This window comes from Bipolaris victoriae, assembly GCF_000527765.1.
Source record: "Bipolaris victoriae FI3 unplaced genomic scaffold scaffold_19, whole genome shotgun sequence".
Classification (NCBI taxonomy): domain Eukaryota; kingdom Fungi; phylum Ascomycota; class Dothideomycetes; order Pleosporales; family Pleosporaceae; genus Bipolaris; species Bipolaris victoriae.
In genome coordinates this window covers 194,501-214,198 of record NW_014575373.1, presented here as the reverse complement: position 1 = coordinate 214,198, position 19,698 = coordinate 194,501, and the positions used below count along the sequence as shown (strand labels likewise).

The 19,698-nt window shown below is 51.9% G+C and overlaps 8 protein-coding genes across 8 annotated transcripts; 4 read left to right on the top strand and 4 right to left on the bottom strand.

The window, feature by feature from the left end:
- Positions 1-212: 212 nt before the first annotated feature.
- COCVIDRAFT_35427 (hypothetical protein) lies at positions 213-1,108 on the bottom strand (the record flags this gene model as incomplete). The annotated part of the gene is made up of 3 exons (XM_014703910.1): positions 213-530; positions 583-911; positions 1,087-1,108. The coding sequence occupies 3 exons, from the start codon at positions 1,106-1,108 to the stop codon at positions 213-215; spliced, it is 669 nt and encodes a 222-aa protein (XP_014559396.1).
- Positions 1,109-1,803: 695 nt separating this feature from the next.
- On the top strand, positions 1,804-2,547 carry COCVIDRAFT_35426 (hypothetical protein; the record flags this gene model as incomplete). The annotated part of the gene is made up of 2 exons (XM_014703909.1): positions 1,804-1,851; positions 1,912-2,547. The coding sequence occupies 2 exons, from the start codon at positions 1,804-1,806 to the stop codon at positions 2,545-2,547; spliced, it is 684 nt and encodes a 227-aa protein (XP_014559395.1).
- Positions 2,548-2,594: 47 nt separating this feature from the next.
- On the top strand, positions 2,595-2,786 carry COCVIDRAFT_92196 (hypothetical protein; the record flags this gene model as incomplete). Its single annotated transcript, XM_014703908.1, has 1 exon — positions 2,595-2,786. The coding sequence occupies one exon, from the start codon at positions 2,595-2,597 to the stop codon at positions 2,784-2,786; it is 192 nt and encodes a 63-aa protein (XP_014559394.1).
- Positions 2,787-2,795: 9 nt separating this feature from the next.
- On the bottom strand, positions 2,796-5,216 carry COCVIDRAFT_24329 (hypothetical protein; the record flags this gene model as incomplete). The annotated part of the gene is made up of 2 exons (XM_014703835.1): positions 2,796-5,048; positions 5,109-5,216. 2 exons carry the CDS (start codon positions 5,214-5,216, stop codon positions 2,796-2,798), a joined length of 2,361 nt encoding a protein of 786 aa, XP_014559321.1.
- Positions 5,217-5,988: 772 nt separating this feature from the next.
- COCVIDRAFT_92144 (hypothetical protein) lies at positions 5,989-6,596 on the top strand (the record flags this gene model as incomplete). Its single annotated transcript, XM_014703907.1, has 2 exons — positions 5,989-6,517; positions 6,568-6,596. 2 exons carry the CDS (start codon positions 5,989-5,991, stop codon positions 6,594-6,596), a joined length of 558 nt encoding a protein of 185 aa, XP_014559393.1.
- A 193-nt stretch (positions 6,597-6,789) lies between these two features.
- COCVIDRAFT_92093 (hypothetical protein) lies at positions 6,790-7,674 on the bottom strand (the record flags this gene model as incomplete). The annotated part of the gene is made up of 3 exons (XM_014703906.1): positions 6,790-7,370; positions 7,459-7,566; positions 7,623-7,674. 3 exons carry the CDS (start codon positions 7,672-7,674, stop codon positions 6,790-6,792), a joined length of 741 nt encoding a protein of 246 aa, XP_014559392.1.
- A 1,124-nt stretch (positions 7,675-8,798) lies between these two features.
- COCVIDRAFT_35422 (hypothetical protein) lies at positions 8,799-10,529 on the top strand (the record flags this gene model as incomplete). Its single annotated transcript, XM_014703905.1, has 4 exons — positions 8,799-8,861; positions 8,919-8,954; positions 9,013-9,140; positions 9,191-10,529. The coding sequence occupies 4 exons, from the start codon at positions 8,799-8,801 to the stop codon at positions 10,527-10,529; spliced, it is 1,566 nt and encodes a 521-aa protein (XP_014559391.1).
- Positions 10,530-11,335: 806 nt separating this feature from the next.
- Positions 11,336-18,607, bottom strand: COCVIDRAFT_24325 (hypothetical protein; the record flags this gene model as incomplete). The annotated part of the gene is made up of 1 exon (XM_014703834.1): positions 11,336-18,607. One exon carries the CDS (start codon positions 18,605-18,607, stop codon positions 11,336-11,338), a length of 7,272 nt encoding a protein of 2,423 aa, XP_014559320.1.
- Between the last annotated feature and the right edge of the window lie 1,091 nt (positions 18,608-19,698).

Sequence of the window (19,698 nt, the reverse complement as noted above, 5' to 3'; positions counted from 1 at the left end):
TTTTGTCATATACTGAATGATTTGATCGTCATCTGCATGCACATGCTAAAGTGTGAAGCAGCAGCGGCTCATAGACCCATAGCCATACTCGGCCATTTCGGATTACACTCCCATTCATTCCCCCAAAGACTGTGTCAACGCCGATCCGTCATGCGCACTGCCCGCTCAATCTCATGTGGTACAACTCGTTAAACGCAAGGAAAGTGGCCTATTTATGCGACCTCCTCAATCTTGGGCTTGTCGCCTGACGCGGCGGCTGCGGGCGCCTTCTCCTTGTTGTCCTCGTCATTTTCGAGCTCAGGCATGTCGTCATCGTCGTCGCTGTCGTCGCCGCCGGGGGCACCACCACCCATGTTTGCCATCATTTGGCTCATGTCCATGCCCTCCATTCCAGGCATTCCACCCATGCCGCCTGCGCCAAGCTTGCTGAAGTCGATGCCACCAAAGCCTCCGTCACCACCACCCATGGGGTTCATTGCGGACGTGTCAAGGTCATCTGCGACTTCGTCTTGCTCGTCCTCATCGACCCACTGTGACATGTTAGCTTCGTTCTCGTGGCATTATCATTACTGGCTAGCTCACCTTGTCGAAATCGGTCTTGAGGAAGTGCTGCCTCTTCGACTCCTTGAGCAGACGGGGCCAGTACTCCTGCTTGTGCTCTTTCTTCCTTAGTAGTAGCTCAATGCCACGGCCGTTGTTATGCCATTTGCAGTTTTCAGTGTCGATCTCGGCGTAGAATTCAAGGTCAACTGCGTATGTGGCCTTCTTGGAAGTAGAGGTACCCTTGAAGCTGAGAGATTGGTCCTTGAGTTCGAGCTTCAGGTCGTCGTTCGATAGGTCGGGGGCAACGATGGTAAGATAGATTATATTCTTAGCCGGTTCGTCGGCGGATGAGCGTTGCGCCCAAAAGACTGTTGCGTATTAGCATATGTTGGACGGTAAGAAAGCCCCGGACGCGTCTCCGATAGTCGTAAGTGGTCTACAAATAACAACAAATCGGATTGCGTCTCCATGGACTTGAGAGGGTGTGCAAGGCACAAGTGAAGTATCTCTGGAGCTTTGGTGGTAAACAAGGCTGTAACATACCTTCTGGGGTGATAGTAGTCATTTTCAAGGTCGTGATTGTATGATGTGGTGTTCGGTTCAAGTCCGGATACGCTTCAGCGTGTGTCTCAGTTTATGTAATGGGCGTTGATTGTTGTTCAGTCAAAGTGTTTGTCTGGAGGAAGCAGATTGAAGGCGGAAGAAATGCGGCCCTGTGGAGAGACTAGCGTGGAAAGCAATAGAAGCTCTGTGGAATCTTTGGGTTCAACGACCCGTTTTTGGTCAATCGATTACGAAATGCAGGTCGGAGGACAGTGTGGACGCGTATGTCACCTGTGGATTTGTATTTTCTTGCTTATCTCACTCGCTGTCGCGGTGGCTGGCAGACTCTGGACTCTGAGGCTAGTGGGCTGCTCGTGCCCCGCGAAGGGTTCAACGTCACCATGGCCCGAGCTCGGCCTGGAGCCGGTCCAAGGCCGCCATCCTTACGACACCTCGGGCCCTGACATGCAGCACATCCACATGCACATCCACCTACTGCCCTGTCACATGCTCCCATGCTATTCACCCTTCGCTTGATCTGCTACTATTCTGCCATTCGCCCCGTCTAGCTGCCGTCACGTGTCTCTTGATTCTTGAGCCTGCCAACTCCCGCCCAACCCGCATCCACTAGCGCCAGACGACTCCCACTCCCAAGAACTGCGCATCTGGCGCCCGCAAAACCATACTGTGCGCATCCAGATAGACTGATTGCCCACTATGGAGACCATCAAGGGTCTCCTGTGGAAGCCCACGCCCGAAGAGCAGGTAAGATAGTGCTACGTCACCACATCACAATCTCTACACGACAATCTAACAAACCCACAGAAGCGCAAATGCAATGCCCTCGTGCGCCAGAATGTCCGAAAGCTCGATCGCGATATCCAACAGCTCAAGGCCACGGAGCAAAAAACCAAAAATCTCATCCAACAGTCATCCAAACGCGCCCAGCGCAACCCAGCCATGGCCAAGCAGGCCAACCAAGACGTCCGCATCTTTGCCCGCGAACTGATTCGCGTGCGGAAACAAAACAACCGTCTCATGACATCCAAGGCACAGCTCAACAGCGTGCAAATGCAGGTCAACGAGGCCTTCTCTGTTAGGAAGATTGAGGGCAGCATCAAGGCCAGCACGGGCATCATGAAGGATGTGAACAGTCTAGTCAGACTTCCAGAGCTGACAGGCACCATGAGGGAGCTCAGCTCTGAGTTGATGAAGGCGGGAATCATTGAGGAGATGCTCGATGACACGCTGGGCGAGAATGAAATGCTGGAAGGGGAAGCTGAGGAGGCGGAAGAGGAAGTTGACAAGGTGCTCAGTGAGGTGCTCAAGGATCGGTTACCGCCGAGCAAAGCTCAAGAGGAGGAGCTTCCTGCTGCACCCCAACCAGAGGAGGAAGAGGAGGAAGACCAGGCAGAGATGCTGGCTCAAATGCGGGGCCGACTCGAGGCTCTCAAGAGCTGAGTCTATTCATGCCGATTACTTTTGATCTTTTCGTCCATAGAGTCATCATGTGGTGTTACGGCGTTGTGGCGCATTGCGAGCACCCAAAGTGGCATACGAGTTGCATATTCAAAATTCATATTTTGCCAATCCAACGAGAAGCCAATGTGATGGCATATGAAATGAGAGTCACAAGGAACCATTTTCACATCAACAGCACACTTGTAATTTCTTTTCAGTATTGGCTGGTACTCTCTTGACATGCCATCCTAATCTCCTCTAATAATCTTTCCTATAAACTTCAGTTCCCACTCCTTCGGATCGTCACCAACAAAACGTGCATTCGCCCGCTCATCCAGCACCAGTGTCGTGACCGCAATTCCACTGTACCATTCCCGCACCTTCTCGTCAGCATCCTCGTTCCATACCGTCAGCGTCCCATCAAGATTCATCGATGTCACTTTGGGAGGGACACCGCGCATCTTGAGCAGCATGTTGAGGATATCGCTGAATTTTTCGCCTTGCTGAGAGAATGTGGACGGGGACTTGTCGAGTGGCCATCGGGGATTGCGATAAGGCTGGTTCAAAAGGTCTTGTGCCGGTGCTGGAGGAGACGAAGAATGGACTGTAGTGGAATCGAGAGCAGACACAAGGTCGGCGTGAGAGTTGGACGTCTGCTTGCAAGAGTCGTTACCGCTTTCGCCTGGTGAAGTCGTAGATGGAGCTTCCCAAGAACGGAAGAGCCAGCACATTCGCTCTACACAGGCCAGGAGTATAACTGCAACAAGAAAAGTTTCAAACGGATTTGCTTGTTGGCGCTGCAGTAATCTGCGTTCGAGGTCGTTCATAACAATGCGTGCAAGACATGCTGCCCGCTTCTCTGTCGCGCCCATGAGCTGCATGCTAATGAGGTTGTGGGAAGAGGCATGCTCCAGAGGTGTAATAGGCATGCGAATTGCATCGTCGATATCTGCGGCAGACAAAGTTGAGGGGGCCAGAGTAGGTGCAAGAGATGGATTGGAGAACAAGTGCCATTCGAAGTTGCGGGACGTGAGTATGCGGGTTAGATTCCAAAGCTCCAGCGACTTGGATATCAGTCCATCGGGGCTCAATGATGCAATGCTTTTCGCGCTGTGTACCGTTGCCTTCATGAAATGGGATTCCTCGGTGTCGGCAAAGTGACCAGCCATCTTTTTCACATAGTGATCTACTTTTCCACTAACATCATCATCGTTATCTATCAACTCCAAATCTGGTGACGCTAGTCCTGAGAAAATAGCCGGGTCGATATCCGTGGTCTGGGTCGCTGCGGTTTGTTGACATTTCAGTGGGGTAAACGTTGCAAAAGTCCCAGAAGCAGGGAAGTGGCTGGCTTCTATCCGTCCTGGTGTCTGATCAAGTCGTATCTGGCCTTTTGCTTGATTGGTGGCGTGGAATGCGAGGACGCTGTGCAAGCCCGCGGTATAGAGCCCAAACTCTTCTGCTATCCGTGTCCGAATGCAAGGTTGCTTCCAAAGCCTTGCGCTTTCAACATTCTGGCAAGTATTGCATGGATTTTCTCCAGAACAAGGCTTCTTGAGCATACGACACCGGATACACGCGCCTCGCTTGCGAACCTCTTGCACTTCCTTCCGCCTGGAGTCGGTGAAACGCCCTCTGACCTTTGGCTTTGCTGGCTTTTGGTTCATACTAAAGTCCGTTGTGAAGTGCGTTTGATTACCCGCGTTCATGGCAAGCGGTCGCTGGTGAACCATTCCTTTGTGATTGTCGTTCATGTGCATATGTTCTTTGCTATGGTCTTGCAGCATTGGGTCGAGTGAATTGGGTTGTATATTCGGCCAGTGCCCACGTCCTTGCGTATGAAAGAACTTTCCGTCCGACATGTTGTGCAGACCATGTCCCGAGAGATTCATATCCGAATCCATTGACAAGCCGTTGGTCAGCGGCATCAGATCGTTTGCCGCAGATGCCGCCATGACGAGTGAAGGAACCATGTGCGACATGGATGAGGAGTTTGAAAGAGGCATGTGGCCCATGTGCGGGGAAGTTGTCGGTGAGTGATGCAGCGAATTATTGAACTGGTACATAGACGGCATAGCTGGTGGGTTTGACATGTCCATGCCATGTGAAAGGCCACCCAAATCGGAACTGTCCGGTCTATCATCTTGTATCAGAAACTCTTCCAATAGCCCTGCATGACTTGCATTACTGTGGCCGTGTTGCGTTTGTGAGGGCTGCTTCTCTGCCATTCGCTTTCCAGACAGGTCCAAGTGTTGTCGCGAGACCTCAGCTAGCGTCTCGAGAGCAGAGAGCTGTTTCGACGGTACAAAAGGAAGGTTCATTTTCTGGCCATGCTGCATTTGGCTCGGTCCCGGTGCGTTCGTACTGGCCGTCTGCGTCATGTTGTCGGGGAGGGGCAGCTCGTGCATTTGCAGCAGTGCACGCTGCCGGTCCTGAAGTGGCAGGGCAGGACATTTCTTGACCAGGTGGTTGGTGAGGCTGTCTATGCGACCTTTAGGAAACTGCGTCGTGTGAGCTATTACTCATTTCGCCTCGAGACGTTTTGTCGCGGGGTTATGTACCTTTTCGCCGCACGATTTGCACGTGTGTTGGTAGCGGTTGCTTGCATCTTCGAGCTTAGGGCCGCGCTCGAAGTATTCGAGGATCAGCTGGTTGGGTCGGCGGCCCATGATCAGCCCAGAAGTTGAACCCTTCAACCCTACAGTGCGTTGTGGAATGTTTTTGCCGGACTTATTGCGCGGTGAGAACCTGGGCAGCTTTGGCGGTGTAAATTCGGAGGATGTGATTGGCCGACCGGTGCTCAAGAACACCTACCTTCAGTCTCGCAATGATAATACGGTGAGGTGTCCGGAAGACAATCGCACTGTTTGTTTGACAAGAATACGTGTCTTGTTACTCACCTCCCATTTTTCACGGTACATTAGTGCGTGGTGGTCAACCAGATAGCAACTTGGCACCAGAAGTTCATTCACCGCCACAAGTCGATGTGCATATTTTGCGCCGATAGCCTCATGTTTCCGTGGTACGCCCAATTCTTTTATCTTGAAAGAAAAGAAGAAAATATACAAGTAGGCCGCGGTATATGGGGGCATAGTCTAAGGCCGGTTGACTATAGGTCAGCCAAGTTGTTGTTAGCGGTGTAGTCGTGCACAAATGCAACGCTTTAGTAGAGACATTATCGTGAGTTAGCAAGATAAAAAGGTATTCATGCATGGAATGTATTCTCACCTACTATGGCCCTGCGATGACACTTGAAAGTATCTCGGAAAGTGATGACGTCAACGTGACCTTCTCGACGACACATTCGTCATTATTGATTAGGGAGACTACTCAAGCTTTGAATTATAACACACTCTCCACAGACCCAAAAACCTCTTTTAGATTTCCCATAACTAAAAATTATCACTCTTATCATCTCAGAACCCCTGGGCAGTTTAAGACATGTCGTCCACAAAGTCACCAGCAGCAAACCCGAGCATAACGCCTGACCCTGCTCAAGACGGTTCAATCATCCGCAAAGCCTTCGTTCTCGAAGCCGTTGCAAATCTCTTCACCATTCCTCTAATCACAAACACACGATTCACTCTCTCACTACTTCTCAACAATCCGTCTCGGGACATCAACCCGGCATCAATCTTATTCGCGCGCCTTTTCGGTGGCTTGATTGTTGGTGGACTTACATCGGCACTGTTCGCTGGCGCAACCAATACTAGAAATGGCATCGAGTCTAGGAGGCCGACTTACTTACTGTTGGGCCTAGGCGAAGCATGCCTGATTCCTATTCTGATGCTGGAGTTTATACAAGGGGCGCCTCGTGCAGCACTAAGTAGGACGGTTGCAGGGGTAAGTATTGGGTTTTTGCTGCCTCCATTGCTGTGGAGGATGTATGTACTGTTCGTCAGGCCGGATTTGCTGGGTAGATATACAGAAGAGAGAAAGGACAATCGTGGTGCAGGCAGGAGAGACGGATGTGAGTACACGTTACCGTGTAACATTGAGAAGTATGCTAACAAGACCTAGATGGTTCTATCAATACGCGTGACGATTGAGGTGGACATTTAAGAATATGAGGTTTCGCTCATGATGACGCTTGCTCTCGTTGCGGAGTTTTGGTGTAGTTTGCGTATTGATTCGAGATTCCGAAATCTAGTACTTTTCCGTGTTGTATTTGTAAAGGCCAAATACCCATAAACGCCGCGCTGAAATCATTTGTGATGCTCGAGGTGCCAGTGGCACAATTCTTTAGTCTGCAAAGCCTCCCCACTCTGCTTCCTCATCATCTTCTTCAGGCTCGCTTGCGACTTCAGTTTCCTGCCCTCTCCAAGCTCTTAATCTTTCATCAGCGAGACACTCTTTGGCCGCATTTCTCAATGGTTTCAAGTTTCCGTTCTTTGCCATACTCTCGATTGGCTGCACCAGCTTCTCCAACGTCTCCTTATTCTCTTCCTTCTCCCATTCATCGCCCTCGACGTTCTCTAGCTCATCAACCCAAACATCCATGACATGATATCTGAGCCCGTTAGGAATCCTCATGTTCTTGCATTCCAAAGGCGTCTCTTCCATGATGCTGTTCCACTGTTCCACTAGGTTCTTCTTCCACTTGTTCCGACTAAGGAATGCGAATGAGGCGTTAACGTATTGACGGATCAGGTAGAGGTATTTGTCGAGTCTTAGTGCTTCAATATGGCCCCATTCGCGAGACATGGTAAGGAAGAAGGCGCGGATGAATGGCAGAACTACTGGCGTACGAAGGGTAGATACAAGGGATGCGAGGTCGCGGGAAAGGCGCTGCTGAAGGGCGGGTTTGTCTTGCATCCACAAGCCTGTAAAAACTGTCTTAGCCCTATCGTCTGGCTGATCTCGGAGGCATATGAAGTCTCTCGTCAAGGTAGCCACTTGTATGAGACGTACAGTAGAACAGTCCTTTCCATAGTTTTAGGAGATCGAGTTCCAAGATTTCAGATTGTGCGCCAAGGTATTGTTTCAACGCATCAAGCGCCTGGTCGCGAACTTTCTTGTCTGTCGCAAACGTCAGTCTATTGCTAACAGTGTTTCAATATGCCCTATATGCATACCACTCGAGGCAAGGTTCCTGATAAAAGGATTGTTCTGCGCGTCCGAAGTCATCTTGTGCGAAATGAGGGTATTGCTGATGTACTTAGGTGGAGTTCAAGATGCGCGCGGAACTTTTTTTGGGGTTGCGGAGCTAACATGGTTATCGATAAGACCGCCACTCGTGGATTAGCGCCCCCAACTACCGGCAGTTGAGCTCTGGCTTGAGCTTATGTAGTTGTCGAAAAGAAAATAGAAAAGAAGCGCATTGATGTATTCTAGATATAGTGAATGGTTTTTATTATGCAGCGATACAGATTAACAGCCTTCCATTTCGAAAGACTGGATTGATTAGAGCAAAGCGGATGATTTCGGAAACCTAAATTTCAAATCGATCGCTGCATAAGCATCCAGAGATGATAAAATGTATAGACGCGAATTGTATTTGCCTAGTGGCCTATATAGTGCATACGTACTTGCTCAAATATTCGCCGTAGATAGGACCGAAGTCTAGAGTAATGTTACTTTACTGTAAGATGCAGCCAAACAAGACTAGAGTGACACTGGGGTGAAAACGGTAGCGAACGACGCGTTCCTTAAAGGAGATGTATTGGCTAAGGCAGTGAAGGGATCGCGCAAGCATGACTTAGTGTAGATACGTCTATTATAATACTGTAGAGCTGCAAAAATATATACAAACGGTTCTATCTCACTATAATAAGAATAGACTACGAGCTACATAACGACAGTATATCTAGAAAACTCAAGTGTTACAATGCTAGGTTTTCTAGGCAAAATCACTTACTTATTACCTAACAACTAAAATACATTTTGATGCCGACATAAATCCGCTGGGTGACTAAGCCACTAGCGCGGAAATAAATCCAAATGAACACGCTAAAACGCTAGTAAACATACGACACTTATGCCTAAGACACTTTAATTAACTCTAACCTCCACCTACTACATTTTCCACCTTCTAAAAAGAATTAATTTTAATATTTGCTATACCTAGAGTTAAAACAGGAGTGATTAGCGAGCCTTTCTATTACCTGTAAGTTTGCTTATTCTCTACCTATTACCTTACAGTAACTCTAGACGTCATCATGCGATGTAATCATACCAATCTACGAGATGTATCCTAGAAATAAACCCTGCACATCTAGAAATGTCTAACGCGATGTAGTCCCGCTACTGGAATGCCGTCCATGGTCGTTATACCATCAAATGGCTATACGAGGCGGCGCGTCCTCGTCGATCGCGTGAGCACACACCAACACCCGTTTCCTAACGTATACTGACAAGTTTACTATTATTAGGTCCACTCGATAGTCTCAAATCGCGTGCAAAAGGATGTAAGTGATGTCTGGTCCTAGATGGTCTATGCGCAACTGGCTAACAGGGTACATCTAGGACGAACAATACCTAGTCCGGTGGAACACCGATGATGCGTCAGATCAAGCGCCGCTAAGCTGGCATTCGATCAAAGAACTCTTGCGATGTCTCGAACACGTCCAAGATTACCTTGAAGTGAGAGAGAAGTATGCAGTGCAGCTTATTCACGTAGAAGACGTCTCTAATATCACCTAAGGTCTACGGAATTACTGGAACACGTGCAACCTACAACCAAAAAGCGCAAAACACCAGACAGTGGCCTGGAGGATGAACGCCGCTCTTCACCGTTTGATCCTCGCCTTTACCAAGCACAACATGGAGGTCAGACGCCGTCGTTCTCTCAGTCTCCGACATCAACACCTCCGCCTCCATCTCCACCTGATGTATACAACGGCGTCCTAGATGCCGACGAGCATGGATACATCTTCTGCCGTACATCTACAAGACCAGATATACCAAAGCTTGACATCAGCAACTTCCCAGCACCATATATGAAGCATACAGCGCAAAGATCCAGCGTCGACAAAGCCCTCGCCTACATCCGCAACGAGTACATCCGGCGACTCTCCAAAGTCACGGGCAAAGACAGCAAACCAATCAAACTAGTCAACCTCGTAGACTCCTCCACCCCGTCCCTCCGCTTCCGCTACATCTCAGACTGCATCCTCCGACCCGGCGTCATCCGCGCACCCCCAGAGACGCAAACAGGCTGCCAGTCATGCTCGCCGCACATGGGCCGTGACATCGGCTGCGAATACACGAGAAAATGCGACTGTCTCGAGTACGCCGCCGTCGACGAATCACGCCTCACAGACTCTCAAGTCCTCGAGTACCAACACGCCCTCGCCAACGGCCTGTCAACCATGGGTTTCCCAAAAAGATTTCCGTACTACGCTGCGGGCACAAAGCGCGAGCGCACAGGCTGTCTCGTTTCATTCTATCTGCAGTCGCGCAACCCAGTCTACGAATGCAACGACAAGTGCAACTGTGGGCGCCACTGCCGCAACAAAAACGTGCAGTTTGGTCGGCAAGTCGAAGTCGAAATCTTTCGCTCCGCTGACGGTCGCGGCTGGGGTCTCCGCTGCACCGAGGACCTGCACGAGGGCCAATTCATCGATACCTACCGTGGCGAAATCATCACCGACGCCGAAGCTGAACGCCGTGAAAACGCTTCCTCCTCCAAATCAAAAGCTTCGTACCTTTACTCCCTGGATAAATTCAGGGAATCAGAGGGCCTCGACGATAAGGATCTGTATGTTGTCGACGGCGAGTTCATGGGTGGGCCAACCAAATTCATAAATCACTCTTGCGACCCGAATTGTCGCCAGTATACGGTGAGTTATAATCGCCATGATGTTAGGATTTACGATATTGCGTTCTTTGCGTGTAGGTTTATCCCGGCGGGCGAGGAACTTACTTTTGATTATCTGGATAAGGATGATGGGGGTGAGGAGGAGGAGATGGATGAGCCGGGCGAGGGCGCTATTCCGTGTCTTTGTGGGACTAAGAAGTGTAGAAAGTGGTTGTGGACGTGAGACGTATGATGGGTCAGGGCTTCATTTGTGGAGGACATGTGGTTTGGGTCAGATGTGGGTGTTGGAGGAAAAGAAGTGAAGGGATGTGACACGGTGAGCTTCGGGATATGTTTACAAGGAAGCTAAACGGGATAATTTTACTTCATACATGTACTATTAAAGGGTCTTTCTTTTTGCACAAAAACGTTGTAATACCAAAGCGATAGATTTTTAGCATTGTCCATGTCCACCAACACATCAAGTCTGGCTCATAAACACTCTCGATGCCCTTGAAAGAGCCTCATGTACTCACGTCACTTTCACAAATGCAAACACTCAGTCTGTAATAAAAGAAAGATTGGGTGTTCAATTTCTGACGCCTACTCTCTAAGTAAATCTAGTAAGACCGTGATCGGCCCATTCTGCACCGTTACCATGATCCCTAGACACCTCCTACAGAAACATAGGAAACTAAGAAAGTAGAAGAATGGGGCGTGCTCACAATTTGATATTACAAAAACAAAGGGTTGGAGGAAAATAAAACAAAATCTGGGGCAGTCTTGAGGGGTATATATCTCTCTCTAATATCCAGCCTTTCGACAAAAAAAGAAGATGGTGTTCATAGGAAAATCGCATAGAAGCAAGCATTAGGTACATGAGATAGGTGGCAGCAGTCTTTCTTCCTGCGCACATGCACAAGGAAAATTGAGAACCAAAAGTATACGTAAAGAAAGGATTGGACGCCCTAACGAGCTAAAACTGGAAAAAGGAAATTGAACAAAGGAAATAATAAGGTTTGTTGAGTCTGCATCAGGTTGGAAACTGGCTTATTGCCTGAGTTCCCTTCCAAAGTTGAGCGCCAAAGGCGTCAGCTCGCCTTCTTCAATGGCGCTCTCGTCTTCGTAGAAGCCACTCTCGCTCCATGGCTCCATATCTGCATCTTGATCATAGGCCTGCTTCCTCATTAGAGGTGGTGTGCGGGGCTGCTTTCCAAGAACAGGGAAGCCAACTTCAGTTGACGCGTGCGAGCTCATTGAGTTGGAGCGGGCGTCTTGTGGGCGCTGAGAAGCTGAAGGAACTTCGAGGGTACGGCGCATGTTGGAGGTTGGTGGTGTCATGAGGCCGGAAAGAAAGGATTGCGCGGAGTGAGGTTGGGCCCGCGATGGTGTCTGCGTGCGTTGTGCGGTGGTAGGCTTTCCCGCAAGAGCGGATGTAGCCTCTCCACGGCCTTTGCGCCAATTGCCAATGGCAGCAGCAAGCTGGACTGCCTTGGGTGAAGCAAAGTTGGACAACGTGCTGAGTGTGGGGAAGGACTGTTGTCCGCCAGAAATGAGGCGCTCCTTCTCCGACTGCTCCATCTGCAAGTTTGTACGGATACGGATTGCGGCATCACGAACAGTTTCGCGATCAAAGGTTGGCTGGGCCAAAGCGGTGATGAGGTCGTTCAGGTCGTCCACACGTACACCAAGGAGCTCACGTAGCCAGTTGATCTCGGTTTCGCGTTCCTTGAGCTTGGCTGGTGCCTCGGTATCAACCTCCTCAAGTTGCTGCTCAAGCGACTCAATACGTCCTTCGCGCTCTTGCAGTTGCTCCTGTAGAACAGCAATGGATTCGCGCAGTGCTTGGGTAGAAATCTTGTCAGAGCTGCTTAGACCAAAGGAAGAAGAGGTTGGTGACTTGGAAGCAGCGGCAACCGCAGCATTAGCAGCTTCCTTTGCAACCTGTAGCTTCTCTTCCAACAGGGAGATCTTGTCCTTAAAGTGGTCGAGCTTGGAGTCGGCCAAAGCAAGCTTGTCATTGTGGAAGGCCTCAGCGCGATCCTTGTCTTCGCGTGCAAACTCGAGAGCACGAGCATGCTCGTGCTTGACGTGTGCAAGTTGACGCTCAAACGCACGCTGCTGTTCTTGCATGCTGAGTCTCTGTTTCTCGATCGCTTCTTGAACCGCTTGCTTCTTGGCATCAGAGGCTGCCTCCAAGTCAAGCTCGTGCTTCTCCTTGGCGGTATCTGCGTCCATGCGAACTTGGTCCAGCTCGGCACGGACACGGTTGATTTCGCTCTCGAGCTCGTGGCGAACAATGTTGACCTGGTTGTTGGCGGCATCGATATCGGCCTCCATGAGCACACGGGTGCGGCGGATCTCAACATGAGCAGCATCCCTCGCTTCGCGCATATCGCGCTCGTAGCGCTCAGCGTTCCTCTGGTGCTCCACGGTTTCCTTCCTCAGCTGTTGGATAGTCTCTTCTAGCCTGGAGTTGTGCTTCTGGGTCTGTTCAAGGTGGAACCTGAGCTTCATACCCTCACGCTCCTGAGTCTCAAGGCGCTCAAGCTCTCTCTCAAGACGCTCGCGTGTGCGACCTTCAGCCTCAATACGTGCGCTGAGAACCTCATACTTGCTTGCAGATGCCTCCTCGTTCTTCTGCCATTGAGCGCGTTCGGCTGCAACCTGCTGAGAGGCAGCAACCATATCTTGCTGAAGTTTCTCAAACTTGACGCGCATAGACTCACGGACACGAGTGGCTTCTTCAGCCTGGAAACGTGACTCGCCGATAGCCTTGCGGAGCTGTTCTGCTTCTTCGTGAGCTACCTGAAGGTCGCCACGCCACTTATTGGCAGAGAGGCGGTGCTCTTCCAGCGTAAATGTCAGAGCCTCATTCTCAGCAGTAACAGAATCCAGCTTCTTCTTGAGGTCCTCTTCAGAGCTTTCCAAAGCAATGTTTGTAAGCTTGAGTCGCTCGTTCTCGCCGTCAAGAGTAGAAATCCTGTCTCGGAATACATCTTCGTTACTCTTGAGAGTATCGAAGCTACGGCGAAGATCATCACGCTCTTCGGTCAGAGAACGGATCTTCCTCTCATCGTCACGGGCAGCTTGCTGAAGCAGGGTAAGCTCTTCTTCAGTAACCTTAAGAAGGCGAGCAGAGTCAACTTCACGGGCCTCAAGAGCCTTGCGCGCTTCGGCTTCGGTATCAAAGCGAAGGGTAGCCTCCTTGAGCATGTCCTCAAGGTCGGCGATGCGTGTATCCCTCTCTTGGATAGCCTTGGACTCCTCGAGCTTCGCAGTCTCCATGTTCTGACGCTTGAAAGCATCATCGATGAGCTCACGAACGTCTTCAGCTTGCAGGTGATGACTAGTGGTCTGCGCAATAGAAGCCTTGAGGCTACCAATAATCTGGTACATCTCAGACATCTCAAGCGATGGCTGTGGAATATTGACAGGTGCCTCTAGAGTGGCGGCAGGCTTCTGAGATGCCAATGCTTCGGTTACGATGGAGCGGATCATGTCCGGCTGGACAGAATCCGTAGTGTGTGCAGGTGGAGGCGGGGTGTGAGAAGATGCAATCGCTTCTGCGACAATGGCCTTGAGGTCATCTGGCCAGATCTGCTCAGGAACAGGTGCGGGCAATGGCTGAGGAGCGTGAGTCTCGAACGCCTCCATGACAATGGACCTGATGTCGTCAGGTCTCACAGGCTGAGGGGCATGAGACGCGAGCATGTCGGCAAGAATGGATCGGACGTCTTCGGCCTTGAGGGCCTCGGTGGGATATTCTGGCGCTGTCTTGCTCGAAGCAATGGCATCCTGAACAATGGCGCGAATCTGGTCAACAGAAATAGGTTCAACGTGTTGCACAGGTGGCTGATGTTGTGTGATGACATCGGTGACAATGTCCCTGATTTTCTCAGGGATGATTGGCTCCGCTACTGGTACCGGCACCGGTAACGACGTGATCTGTGATTGGTGCACCTCAAGTGCGTCCATGACGATCGACCTGATCTTTTCGAACTTCTTGTCTTTGCCTCGAGATCTGTTGCGGTAGTCTGCCTCAGTACCAATCTCATCGTCTTCATCATCTGCATCGCTGTCCAGACGTTCGCTGGTAGACATGCTACGACGGCCACGTCGCGTGCGTTGTGTCATGGCAACAAGTGCTTGCTGGATACCTTGCAGGTTTTGCTGCAGCGGGCTAAGACGGTCTTGCAGGAGACGGCCCATAAGCTCATCAACATGTTTGTCGAAGAAGCCACTGCGCGTCTGGAGCTTGTTCTCGTCCTCGCTCAAAAGGCCATCATCATCCCAGTCGCTGAGATGTCCGTCATCCACGTTGTTCACCTCACGTACAGGAGACTGGTATGAAAGCGCAGCCCTCTCGCTGTCAAACGGATCCAGCGTTGATGCTGCGGGACCGGGAATAAATCCCCTGCGGGGGCTGGGGCTAGGTGCGTCACTGCGCAACTTGAAGTTTGGCTGCAGGTCGTGGCGCTCAAACACGTGTGGCGTCCTCTGGGGAGAGGAGTGGTCCCAAGATGTCTCGTCACGCTCGACGCCAAAGTCTGAGCCCTCTCCGTCCATATGCTTCATGACTGCATCAATGTCGTTGAACGAAGCCTCACCGATATTGTCGAAATCAACGCTCTCGTTCTCAGGGTAACGCGACTGTCTGCCAGACTCCATGGCCGTCTTGAACGAACCGTCATCACTGGGGCGGTAAGTAGTTGCTGGGCTCCTGCTAGCAATCCTTGCAGGCGACAACCGAGCCTTCGCAGGTTCCTTGACTTGAGAAGGCTTTGTAACGTGGAAACCGAAATCGTAGCCAGCGTTGCTGAGCTGAGGTTTGAACTCGAACGGCTTGGCATTGGCAGAGAGGGTGCTCTTGTGGCTATGTTTCTTGGTCGTTGGCTCGGGTTCCTCAGTGGTGGGAGTGGGTATGTCACTGGCATGAGCCGTCTCATCGTCTGCACCTTGCTCACTTCCGGGAGCAGGGGAAATAGGCTCAAACGGCCTTGTATCCTGCTGCTGTGGCAGCGGTGACGGGGTCTTTGACTTGATCTTGGCCTGCTTGCTGTCGGGCGAGCGGTTCTCCTTGTCTTCAACAGGGCTCGCTCGTGGAACCTTGGCATCCACGGTAATAGCGTTGGGCTCCTTGACTTCCGCCAAAGGCTGCGAGGCGAGGATTGGCTGAAGTGCAAACTTGGGCACATCGTCACCGTCAGCGCGATCACGACGCACACGTTTCTCGCGACCATCAGCTTGCATGGGTCGGCCAGCCTCATCCACACGGTCTTCCTGCTCTTTGGGCGTTGACTGACGCGTGTTATCCGGCCTGACAATGGGAACTGCTTTGGAGCGGGTGGCTGGCTTGATGATGTCATTAGCAGAAATGTTGACATCTCCAAAGATCTTGGAGGAGAAGCTCGTTGGTGCAGGAGCGGGCTTGTTGGCATCAAATTTAGACCCTCCAGGACTGAACACAGGTGCATCGGGCTTGAATGATGGCGGACTTGAGAAGTCGAAGCCATTTGAAGTAGGCTTGAACGCAGGGGCGTCGGGCTTGAACGTGGGTGCATCTGGCTTGAATGTGGGCGCAGAGGCGTTGAAGTTCGCCATTCCATCCATGCTCGTCTTGTTTGTCTGATGGACACTTTGCTCCGCAGGTGGCTTGACGGCGGGTGCGAAGCTGAAGCCGGACGAGAAGGATCCAGGGCTGAAGGACGCTGCCGGGTTGAACTTGAACTCCTTGGCTTCGACATTGAGCTTCGAAATGGAAGAGCGCGAGGTATGCTTGCTGTGCGTGGAGGATGCAGGCTTGAAGGCAAACTTGTTGTCTTTCCAAGAATTGCTGACTTGCGAGGGCGCCTTGGAATGCTGCACAGAGCCCTGGTCGGCGCTGCGGACCTCGCCATCTTCCAAACTGGGATTGGTGTTTTCTGAAAGGTTCGTACGCGCACCATCGCTGTCGGAAGCAGGTGTCTGTTGTGCTGGGAACGAAAAGGAGACGGGGTTCTGCGCTTGCGCGAGCGAGTGAGTCCTGCTGTGTGGCTGAGGCTGATGCAAAATTGGTCGAGAATCCTCCCATTTGGGTTTGGCCACTGCATTGGAATGCTTCAATGGGGCATTAGTCTCTGGCTCGGTGCTGAAATCTCCACCTTCAGCAAACTGCTTGTCAATAGCCTCTTCCAAGTGATACTCTTCGTTAGCTGCCTCGCGTTCAAGGTTCTCGCTAATGTTGTGACGATGACCGCGGGGAGTGGGCACAGCAATCTCAGTCTTTGTTTGAGTGGCGTGCTTCATGGGTGGTACTTCATCTTCCTCATCCTCATCCTCAGGTACTTCAGCAAGCGTGGATGCAGGTCGCATACCAAGGACCTGTTGCTGCTGCTGCTGCTGTTGGAGAAGCTGAGCCTGGAGCTGCTGCTGTTGCATTTGCATCTGTAGCTGGAAATCGTGTCTCTGCGTCGGCGTGATAGGCATCTGCTGGCCCATACCAAATGGCGAGCGGGGCGAGATGAGCTCAGCCAGGTCTGGACGGTTCATTACAAGAGCAGGAGATGCGGTGCGACCATCCTGAGCATTGAAGTAACCACTTGGTGACCATGTGCCCGAAGGTGAATAACCATGCTGAGCGAAGTTGGCAGGCGATCCAAAAGTGGAATGACGATGCATATGCATGTTTGCACGAGGGTTTCCAAAAGCCGCAGGAGAGGCAATTGACTGCCGTGACATGTGTCCAGGAGATGGGACGTATGGGAAGCCAATTGATGCGATGCTGCCAGGTCTGGCCATACGGGCACTACCAGCAGATGAAGTAGGCAGAGGTGGAGAGAAGACCGTTCCTGGATGCTGTTGCGAGGATGTCTGGCGTGAAAGAGGAAGGGCAATGTCTTCCTCGCCACCGATGCTGACACCGAGAGCTGCAAGCTTTGCCTCGAGCAAAGAGTTCTGGTAGTCTTTCCATTCAGATTCCTTGGACACGCGTACTCGGAATTTCGAACCCGAATTGGCACGCTCTACTTGTACATCAGCTTCTGTTGGCCAGATGGCTCTGTTGTGTGTCTCCTGGCCGCCGGTACTGAAGCCCCGAATGTCGTAACCTTGCTGCTCGAGTTGCCTGAGCTTCGCGTTGACGGTTTCTTCACTCATTGGCTTAGGGGGATAACCCGGGTTGCCTCTAGGAATATCGCGCGGTATAGAGATGATGCAACCCTTGCCTTTCACAATCACCTTCTTACGCATTCTCGGGTGCGCAGGCGCAGCACTTGGGGGTGCAAGGAGCGAGCTTGCCTGGGCAGTAGAGGCTGGCCTGCTTGTCGATAGTTCCTGGTTTGGTAGCTTTGCGGCATCACCATTGCCCATCTTGGTGGGAGTCTCGTTGGCTGGCTTGGTTGCTTTTGAAGGTGTTGGAACGGGCGTCTTCTCGCCCGATACGCTGTGTCCATTTGTCTGGGAGCCTGAAGTTTGCCTTTGGGAACCCGCGGGCTCAGCTTCTGCGTACTTGGAGGCCATCATTTTGCCCAATGCTTCCTTCTGGTCCTTGCTAAAGTGGCGCCAGAAGTCCTGCTGGTTCAGTGTCTTGTTTTTGTTCCTGGCTTGGTGGCCTCGCTTCGGTAGGGGAACGAATGGTATGTCCTGATCGTCCGCTGATCCTTCAGTGTCACTGTCGTTGCTCCGCCAGTCGTTTGTCTCGCGGTTCCAACGCTCCTCGAGAAACCGCTGAACCCACTCTTCCGATGTAGGGTTCGAATCGGATGGGCGAGGAGTGCTGCCGGATGCCCGTTCTTCTCTTGTCAGAGGGTCGAGGTTGGGCAGGCGAGATCGAATTAGATGCTCGAGCGTAAAGCGGTTAGGCGATACGTTGCGGTCCAAGGAGGGGATGAGATGCTCGAGGTTGAACCTGTTGGGCGAGTCGGCCTCGAGATCTAGTCGCGACGGGAGCAGATGGTCAAGGCCAAACTGGAGACCGGACGGTTCCTCGTCAAAGTCGTCGCTGCCAAAATTAGCCGAGACTTGACGGCCAAGGTCGAAAGTTGGCGGAGGGTGTCGGTACGGACTGCCCCAGCTTGCCGTGTAGTACGAAGTGTCGGTTCGCTCGCGCCTCGCAGCGGTGGATGGTGTGCGGGGGTGATTGCCTAGTACGGAGAAGGAGGGAAGAAGAGGCAGCTCTGGGCTCGAATGCCCTAGCGTGCGAGACGGGGATGGGGCAGTCCAAGTCGGCGAGACTGGTTCACGGTCGTCGGAGGGAGACGAGGGCTCGCCTAGGTAGTGGGGGGCTGTTGGGGGAGATGAGGGCGGCGGCAGCGAAGGGGAGGGCGTCCGTCTAGCTTGCATTCAAGGGATCTCTCTCTTCCAAGCGTTCCCGCAACTCGAGCGAGCTGCCACTGCTGCTGTTTTTGTGATTTTATTTTTCTTCGTCTTTTCTCCCCGAATCCAAACGCGTTGAAACAATGGGCCCAAGTGCGCTACGGGGCGGTGGTCGATTGCCCGGGGCAGAGGAACGCGTACCGGGGAGAGTCTCGAGCGCAGGAGGGGCGAAGGTGGAGTGGAGGCAGTATGATTAGGTATATGGAACAAGGAAAGGGAGACTGAGCAAGGAAGCTGCTAAAAGAATGACATGAGGTGGGCAAGAGCGGGTCTGGAGACTACAGGAGAAGAGAACATCCCGTGGCAGCAGGCAGACGACGGATGAAGAAGAAGAAGCAGAAGAAGAAGAATGGCAGTCGAAGGCGTGCCAAAGTTCGTCGTCGACGAAAGTGCGGACACGGACAGAGGAGAACAGGAGAGCGACGAGACTAAGGCCAGGCTCGACTTAGCGGGCGGAGTGCCAGTTGGCACAGTCGCATCAGGGGCCAATCGGCGGCCCGCCCAACCCAACCCACATGTGATGAACGCGCCCCGACGCCTGCAAAGCCTCGTCCGTGCCATTCTATACTTATATTGCGCCCGGTAATTAGCACAAATGCGCGTTGCTGAAGGAGTCGGCAACACCGGCTGGCTTCATGCGAGTGTGCACTTACACTACGATATACTACAACACAGTAAGTATATACAAACACACCAAGTTGGATACAACCCGTCCCGTCCCGGCCCACAACCCAGCAACAAAAAAGTCACGACGCGTCTTGAGGTCATCCCGTGGCCACTAGGACAATTAGACGTGTCCCAGCAGCAGGGGACTTTGGCACTTTGCACTATTGCGGCCAATCACGTGCCCGAACGGCATGACTACTGTGCGTCAGCGGGCATTTGGGAGCGAACGACTGGGCAGTGGGCAATGGGCTCCAACCTCATCCTCGACCCCTCCAGTCGCTTCACTTTTTTTTCGCCATCGGCACCACCAGATACACCGTCTGACCATTGATTCTAGCGGCTATCTCGAGCTCCTCTTCAGCCACGACCAGCATCCTTTAATCGGCGCTCAA